The sequence below is a fragment of the Brachyistius frenatus genome, unplaced genomic scaffold, assembly GCF_029030835.1.
Source record: "Brachyistius frenatus isolate BFR_SWC_R1_liver_20210118 unplaced genomic scaffold, ASM2903083v1 Contig_341, whole genome shotgun sequence".
Lineage (NCBI taxonomy): Eukaryota > Metazoa > Chordata > Actinopteri > Embiotocidae > Brachyistius > Brachyistius frenatus.
In genome coordinates, this window is record NW_027210940.1 from 207,542 (window position 1) to 216,047 (window position 8,506).

At 42.6% G+C, this 8,506-nt stretch overlaps 1 protein-coding gene across 1 annotated transcript; it reads right to left on the minus strand.

The window, feature by feature from the left end:
- Positions 1–6,152: 6,152 nt before the first annotated feature.
- On the minus strand, positions 6,153–8,194 carry nkx2.2b (NK2 homeobox 2b). Its single transcript, XM_069723691.1, has 2 exons — positions 7,815–8,194; positions 6,153–7,096 (listed from the first exon to the last, which is right to left on the minus strand). Exons 1-2 carry the CDS (start codon positions 8,059–8,061, stop codon positions 6,567–6,569), a joined length of 777 nt encoding a protein of 258 aa, XP_069579792.1. The 5' UTR covers positions 8,062–8,194; the 3' UTR covers positions 6,153–6,566.
- Between the last annotated feature and the right edge of the window lie 312 nt (positions 8,195–8,506).

Below are 8,506 nucleotides of genomic sequence, written 5' to 3' on the forward strand. Positions count from 1 at the left end.
TTGTTTCTATATTTCAGTCTAAAGCTCTTATTTTGAAGGCAGATGTGTTCTTAGTTTCTATATTTCAGTCTAAAGCTCTTATTTTGAAGGCAGATGTGTTCTTTGTTTCTATATTTCAGTCCCAGACGGTCTGTTCTGGAAAGATTCGTCACTTTAGACTCTTTTCATCCCTTTGAGCCGCGTGATGGTTCTCTGAGTTCAACACAGGAAGACAAACACATTACAGGTAGAATATTTCTGTGATGTGCAGCAGGATTATTTTCACAGGAAGTCAGCACAGATTACTCCTCAGCAGCGGGGGGGTAAAAATTTAAAAAAAATTTTTTATTTTACTTGCAATTTTTGCTAATTTCTGCAATTTTACAGCAGAAAACTCAATGTTTCGGTAAAAGTCGCAGCAAAATCCAAAAGTTTAAACCTGCAATGTTTTTCTGTGTATTCTTCTTTTTCCTCATCAAAGGTTACTCACGTTTCAGGAAGAAAAAAGGTTTCCTCTTGACCTGGTTATAGTGGGGGGGGGGGGATGACGCAGGAGGTCAGAGGTCACGCATCCAGGAGGGCTCTTCAGAAATCATGCAGTGTGTCTGTGTGCAAGTCGATGCAGGTCAAGAGTGTGTGTGTGTGTGTGTGTGTGTGTGTGTGTGTGTGTGTGTGTGTGTGTGTGTGTGTGTGTGTGTGTGTGTGTGTGTGTGTGTGTGTGTGTGTGTGTGTGTGTGTGTGTGTGTGTGTGTGTGTGTGTGTGTGTGTGTGTGTGTGTGTGTGTGTGTGTGTATGTGTGTGTGTGTGTGTGTGTGTGTCTGTGTGTGTGTGTGTGTGTGTGTGTGTGTGTGTGTGTGTGTGTGTGTGTGTGTGTGTGTGTGTGTGTGTGTGTGTGTGTGTGTGTGTGTGTGTGTGTGTATGTGTATGTGTATGTGTCTGTGTGCAAGTCGATGCAGGTCAAGAGTGTGTGTGTGTGTGTGTGTGTGTGTGTGTGTGTGTGTGTGTGTGTGTGTGTGTGTGTGTGTGTGTGTGTGTGTGTGTGTGTGTGTGTGTGTGTGTGTGTGTGTGTGTGTGTGTGTGTGTGTGTGTGTGTGTGTGTGTGTGTGTGTGTGTGTGTGTGTGTGTGTGTGTGTGTGTGTGTGTGTGTGTGTGTGTGTGTGTGTGTGTGTGTGTGTGTGTGTGTGTGTGTGTGTGTGTGTGTGTGTGTGTGTGTGTGTGTGTGTGTGTGTGTGTGTGTGTGTGTGTGTGTGTGTGTGTGTGTGTGTGTGTGTGTGTGTGTGTGTGTGTGTGTGTGTGTGTGTGTGTGTGTGTGTGTGTGTGTGTGTGTGTGTGTGTGTGTGTGTGTGTGTGTGTGTGTGTGTGTGTGTGTGTGTGTGTGTGTGTGTGTGTGTGTGTGTGTGTGTGTGTGTGTGTGTGTGTGTGTGTGTGTGTGTGTGTGTGTGTGTGTGTGTGTGTGTGTGTGTGTGTGTGTGTGTGTGTGTGTGTGTGTGTGTGTGTGTGTGTGTGTGTGTGTGTGTGTGTGTGTGTGTGTGTGTGTGTGTGTGTGTGTGTGTGTGTGTGTGTGTGTGTGTGTGTGTGTGTGTGTGTGTGTGTGTGTGTGTGTGTGTGTGTGTGTGTGTGTGTGTGTGTGTGTGTGTGTGTGTGTGTGTGTGTGTGTGTGTGTGTGTGTGTGTGTGTGTATGTGTGTGTGTGTGTGTGTGTATGTGTTTATACTTTCAAGTTTCATTAACGGTCCAGTTTGTAGAATTTAATCGGATCTATTGACAGAAATGTAAGTTATTCATAATGATGTTGTTGTGAGTGTAAAATCCAGGAAGTTTCAGAAGTCCTTGAGGAAGCAGGACTTCGTCCTCAGAGCCGCCGTGTTGTGTTTCTACAGGAGCCCAGAAGGGACAAACCGAACCACCAGACATAATAAGGACGGACTGTCATGTGTTTCATGAGTTTCACATCCATTGTTGATTCCCCGACAGGAAGGGGAGGAGTCTTTAGTTGGTTGCAATCTGTAAACTCACCACTAGACGTCACTAACTCCTGCAGACTGCTGCTTTAATTTAATATTTATATGAATACAACATAACAGGATGATCACACTACACATATCATCAACATATATACCAAATTCAATGATTATACATTTGTATATAGAATATACGTGTACGCAGGAAGTTCAGAGACTCTGAACCTCTGTGTACTGTGAGTATAAATACTCTATATTTATGTGTACTTTACAATAATATAACTTAAAAAAATACTTCCCAGAAGTTGATTAAATATGATCGAAGTGAGCTTCATTTACATCAGATTCTGGGACATATTTCATCTCTGAAGAGCTGCTGTCAGGGTGAAGTGAGGTTCAGGTTGGAGAGAGGGGCTGGAGGGGAGGGGCTGAGGGGGGGCTGCATTATGTTACTGGGGCCCTTACGTGTGTGTCGCTCTCTGAGACTCTGGAGCGCCACCATGAGGTTGAGATTAAAAAAATTATAAATCATATATGTATATATATAAATATATACAGTATATATATATATATATACTGTATATATTTATTGCCCTAAATAAATCGGGTTTTTTATATTTGATATTTGAGTAATTCTTCCAACAATGATGTATATATACAGTATATATGTATATATATATGTATGTATATATTGCACTAAATAAATCGGTTTTTTTTTTACATTTGATATTTGAGTAATTCTTCCAACAATGATGTGTTAATAAACAAATGTGTTTTAACAAATTAGTACCATGATCAATACTGGTTTTGGATATTAAATAAACTGTAAGTTGCTGATCATTCTCAGAACTGCATTTGTATATTACATCTTATATTTGTTCAAAAAGCAACTTGTTTTACATGTAAATAAATGATTGATGCCTGAGTCCACCACCAGGGGGCGCTGCAGACAGGATAATGTCACTATCCATCCATCTATCTATCTGTCTATAATATTACTTGGAGAATCAAACCAGTGTGAGCTACACTCCAGGCCAGCAGGGGGCGATGAGCAGTTGTCGTGATTGTTACTTAATAAGATCCTCCTAAGTGTGTTTTTTGATGGCAGGAGGTTCACGCAACTAAAAGTGTCCTCAGATCAGGTGTGCAGCGCTGAACGTCCTCCACACAGATGCAGGTGAGTGTTTTACATCTTACAGTATTATGTTCTACTGTTTAATGGCAGTTGAATAATTAAATATAAATTAATATGAGAAAGAAAGAACGAAGAAAAAATTAAACTAAAATCTGGTTTTCTTTCAGATAAACATTTAAAGTTATCACTTTTACAAGTTTGATTTGGCACAATTTCAGTTATTTTTTTTAAAATGCTGATGATTTAAGTTTTTAAGATTTAAACAACATGAAATGTTATTTATGACTCGTGATATCATCTGTTGTGATGTTCAGAGGTTTCACTTCGAGATAAGAAGAAAACTCTGCAAAAGCGTGATTTGATCAAGCTTCTGCTGCCACCTGCTGGCTGCACGGAGAACAGCAAGGCTGATGTCAGCTGTAGTTCTTTTATTTTGTTCAAATAATTTGAACTCTAATCAGAAGAAATATAAACAGACATCGATAGATTATGGTGAACCTCAAACATGTGGCAACATTTAAAAATTGAACTGGACCTGGGATTAGAGATTATAGAATATATTTTTTAAATAGACTAAATTAAATGAGACTCAATGGAGTCACTGAGAGGAAAAGAAATAAACAGGAAAAAGAAGAAAACACTAATCTGAGATCAGAATAACGAATCAATAAAATATGACTGAAAATAAATTCAATAAACCTTTGATAAAAAATGTAAACATGAGATGAAAAAAGTGTCTGAATGAGTCACAATATTTTTATATTCTTTTAATTCCTCTTCGTCCTCTTCATGTAGTATAAAATGTTGAGATGGTTAACGGACAGAAAGGAGCAGCTTTACGAGTTCTAGATTAGTTCTCATATAAACACCTTAACAATCATCAGCTGTTCAAACCGAACGCAGACGAACTGGTTTCACACTGAAACAACACACTTTGATTTCAGTCATTATTATGATCCATAAATGTGAAATAAATAACAGATAATCCACTTTGTTGCTGCAAATGTGACGTCACTAACATGTTAAACAACATCTGGTTGAAGTTTAATAAGTCTGTGAGGAATCAGATAAATCCATAACTCTGACTTCTTATGTTCATTGTTGGTTTTGATCTTTTCAGTAAATATCGTGAAAAGAAGAAAAATGTTTAATGAGCTCAAAACAAGAAAAACCACCAGACTGGTCCTTTAAACTCCGAGGTTGGCTCCTCCCCCTCCTCTGTCTCTTCTTCCCTTGTATGGCAGCAGGTGACACATAATGTTTGTCTCAAAGCTTTAACCCCCCCATCCCACCGAGATGAGCTGACCTCTGACCCCCCCCCCCTAAACACACACACATGTGGGGGTGGGGGGGGGGAGGTCTTTTTTTCTTTGTCAGACTCAGTAAAAAGCTCCTGAATGAAGTCGTCTGTTTCAGTAATCCGGTCAAAACAAAGATGTTCCGCTGAAAGAGGCTAAAACCAGAAAAGAGGTTGTTTTTTTTGTGACATTTTCCTCCTGACAAACTCAGTTTAGCTCTAAAGAGGAAGTGTGACCTTTGACCCACGAACCCCTGAAAATATCACGGACATTATTTGTCTCTGAAACTCACCACTTTACATACTTGACATCGGAGCTAGTTAGCTTAGCATAAAGGCGTGAAACAGAATCGTACTTGTTTAATTTTGATCAAATTCCTGGACGTTTGTGGTTTTGCGTGGAGTAGCTGGTCCGACTGAGTTTCTCACCTTTAGACCGAGACGCCTGGTTTCCAGTCGTTATGCTAAGCTAAGCTAACCAGCTACTTCAGCAACCCGGTATTGCACGAGCGCGTGTAATGCACACGTCAGTCCACTAGAGGAGATCGTGTTCACTGTTTATGAGCAGAGTCCGTCTGAACAGCGCCCTCTTCTGGTACTCACCATGCCGGCCCTCTGAAGGAGCCTCCAGTTCACCGGTTGTGATGTTTTTGCTGACGTTTGAAGAGACCGTGAAAGCTTGTTCTTAGATGTTAAGCTGATATATTCTGATTTTAGTCGTGTAGAGTTTTTCTTTGTAATTTAAATAAAGCGTCCGGGGAAATGTAGATGTTCTCCCTAGCTATATTGTTAGCTAGCTGTCAATATAGCTTTAATTTGAAAGGACTAAAACAACTAAATCACTCATTAACAACCCCAAAGCATCATGTTGCAGTTCATGTTGTCGTGATCGATATTTTCTCCTTTGCAGATTGTTAGAAACATAAATATCCGTTTTTCCCATTAAAAATAGATAAAACTCTCCTCTTCCTTTTAATCATGATGTGGTCCATCAGATTTTTCCTCGCGGCTCCTCGGGGGGTCCTAATCCTGAGTTTGGGAACCGTATGATCCTCAAGCTGCTCTGATGTTTCTGATCCGGAGGACAGAAACACGGATCATTATAAACCACCAATTAACACACGTTAGACGTTGGTCACATCACAGCATCTTTTCTCAAACGCACCAAACTCCATTCAAGAAATTTACATTTGTACTTTTTTAGGAAGATTATAAATAAACCTCTAACGAACAAACATGTTCCTTCTGATGACTTGACTTCTCTTTAAAGTGAGATTTGATCTGTTTTATTCACGTCATAGCAAAATATTAAAACAATTATTCAGCTTTCAGCAGAACTCCTCAGGAAGAAGACACCAAATGGCTCAATACAACTTTTAGACACAAATATCAAAGCAAACAAGAAAGTTCAGGAACCGAACAGTCCAAATCTTTAATTCATTTTGACTCATTCATGTATTTACAAGATCAGGCGTAAGTCACGCTCTTAACATGCAGCAAACTATTCATAAAATGCGTGTTGTGCATCTCAGGAATTAAAAATAGTTGATAAAGAAGAAGAAAATCCTCATGTTCCTCTCAGAGCGACCGCAGGAATGAAACCTCTCCTCCAACTTTTATTTACCGTCATAAATATCCAGTTTATTACAAATCAACTCACCAACATTATAAATAGATCTAGAAAACACAACGAGAGAAATCTGCCAGTAAAAGTGACATTTCTGCAGCAAACACAACAAAATGAATCTCACAAAGTGGCAAAAAAACAAAAAACATTTTGGTTTTTTTTTTTTTAAATCAGTTCAACTTCAAGTTTTTCTATTTAACAGAAGCAGAGAAGTTTTAGAGGTGTTGCGAGTCTGAATGAGGACAAAAGGCTTTTGTTCTCTGTGATAAAGGATGAAAATGAAAATCAAGACATTTTCCAAGCTGCTTGGAGTTTGAGAGAATTTCACCTTTACAGGAATAAATGTCCCAGAAACGGTCAGTCAGAGTCTTCAATGAGGAGCGTGAAGTGAACTTGAACTTTCTGGTTTTGTTCTGATTCTGTCCAGACTCACTCTCTCTGCAGAACACTGTCCTGAATGGACCAGAGTCCATTCAAAAAAGATGGAATTTTCTCCTCTGTACTCTGAGCAGAACACCAATCATGGTAAGATCACGTGACGTGTCTCCCTGAGTCAAAGTTTTGGGCTTCACCAGCTCCAGTGGTACACGTGTGCCAGCTGCTGCGGCAGGCCGGGCTGCTCCGGGCCGAGCGCGGGCTGCAGCAGTGGGGAGTAGGCACACAGAGGCAGGCCGAGCCCGGACCGCAGGGTTGCCTCCAGGTCCTGCGCTGTGATCCGGCTGCAGGACTTCCCGTCCCGCACCAGGACCGGGATGGCGACCCGGCGGGCCGGCAGCAGCTGCAGCGCCTCCGGGCTGCGCTCGGCCCGGGCTCGCTTCATCTTGTACCGGTGGTTCTGGAACCAGATCTTCACCTGGTTCGGGGTGAGACGGACCAGCCCGGCCAGGTGCTCCCTCTCCGGGGCGGACAGGTAGCGCTGCTGCCGGAAGCGGCGCTCCAGCTCGAAGGTCTGCGCCTTGGAGAAGAGCACGCGCCGCTTCCGGCTGCGGCTCTTCTGCGCCTCAACGCGCGGCGGCTCGCGCTCCGCGTCCCGGGACTCATCCGTGGAGAGCTCGGGGGACTTCAGGTCGAGACGGGACTCTAAGGACAGACCGTGTACTGCAGGGGGAAACAGAGTAATCGGATTACTCTCAGGACTCGGATTACTCTGAAACCAACAGGAGAGCTCGAAGAAATTTAACCAACAACTAAGTTCTTCCAAAAAGACAAAGAATTCATTTTCTCTCCTGCAGAAATCAGATAATGTCACATTTTGAATGTCGGAGTCATTCCAGCTCAGATTTCTGTATAATATATATTTATATATATATATTAGAATATATTTCCTCACGTTGAACTCTATTAACAAAATCCGATTTTTAAACTCATTTTAAATGATGAACATCTCTCTGCTGTCCTCATTAAAACAGACAGGAACCAAACACCAGCATCACTGTGGATGACATGACTGAGTTTTATCAGATGAGATTCATATTAAAGGGATTATTTGATTGTTAAGAAATCAGATTTCCGGGTAAATTATGGCCATAAAATGAGTTGAACCTGAATCCACTGACGCGCCTGTCCGACTTGTTGCTTCGGTGGAACAACAGCTTCACGAAGTTATTGAGGTTATTGTTCAAACTGAGTCAGTATTTCTGAAATATTTGAAGCACATATTGATATTTTAGCAGATTATTCCAATATATATTTGTGGTTTGGTGATTACGCGCGAGTCCGATTCAACATGTTATTGTCAGAAATGAGATGACCATGAAGCGATGCATGATGGTAAATCCATCAACATTTCATTTCCCCGTTTAAAACATGTCCTCACGTGAGAAATGCAGGTTTCCGGCCGCGCGGCTCCACCTGCCCAAACTCTCCCCGCCGCGCGCGCACGCACTCCGGCCACCAAATGTCAGATCCCGCGCGCTCTCCGCGCCTGAAACCTCAACGGAGGCCTCCTCGGCGTCGTCTTCCTCGGTCTCCTCGGTCCCGGAACCGCATCTCCCGGTGGGGTCGGGGAGATCCAGGATGTCCCGCACGGAGAACCCCGTTTTTGCGTTGGTGCCGAATGACATGATGAGAGCCGGGACGGAGGAAGAGGAAGTTCCGGTGGGTCGTTACTGAGCTGCAGACCGAGCAGGATTCCGGTCCATTAAAGCCGTTAAAAGGGAGCGGGAGCCCGGAGCTGCACGGGCCGACCGGAGACGGTTCACCGGCATGAAGAACACGAGGGAAGACATCCAGAGGAAGTCCTGCGTCCTTTTAACGGGCCGGTGTGAGGCGGTGAAAAGACCGGAGGCGGGTCCGGGAGTCAAGTGGTGGAGGGTGTGAAAACCCCAAACGGGAACACGGAGCATGAAGAGAGACGTCGGAGCTTCAGGGAGGAGATGAATGTTTAATGGTGCAGGATTAGAAAGATTTACATTTATTACAGCTTCCTGTTTAAAGATAGAAAACCTGCAGTGTTTCCGAAATAAAATACCTCATGAGCTCCAAACATGTGAAGCCTGCAGCCATAAA

Excerpts from the sequence above, each read along its gene's own strand:
- nkx2.2b (XM_069723691.1), bottom strand. The coding sequence starts at position 8,061 with ATGTCATTCGGCACCAACGCAAAAACGGGGTTCTCCGTGCGGGACATC. Across the intron at positions 7,097-7,814 it reads CGGAAACCTGCATTTCTCAC|TACACGGTCTGTCCTTAGAG; the intron begins GTGAGGACATGT and ends TTCCCCCTGCAG.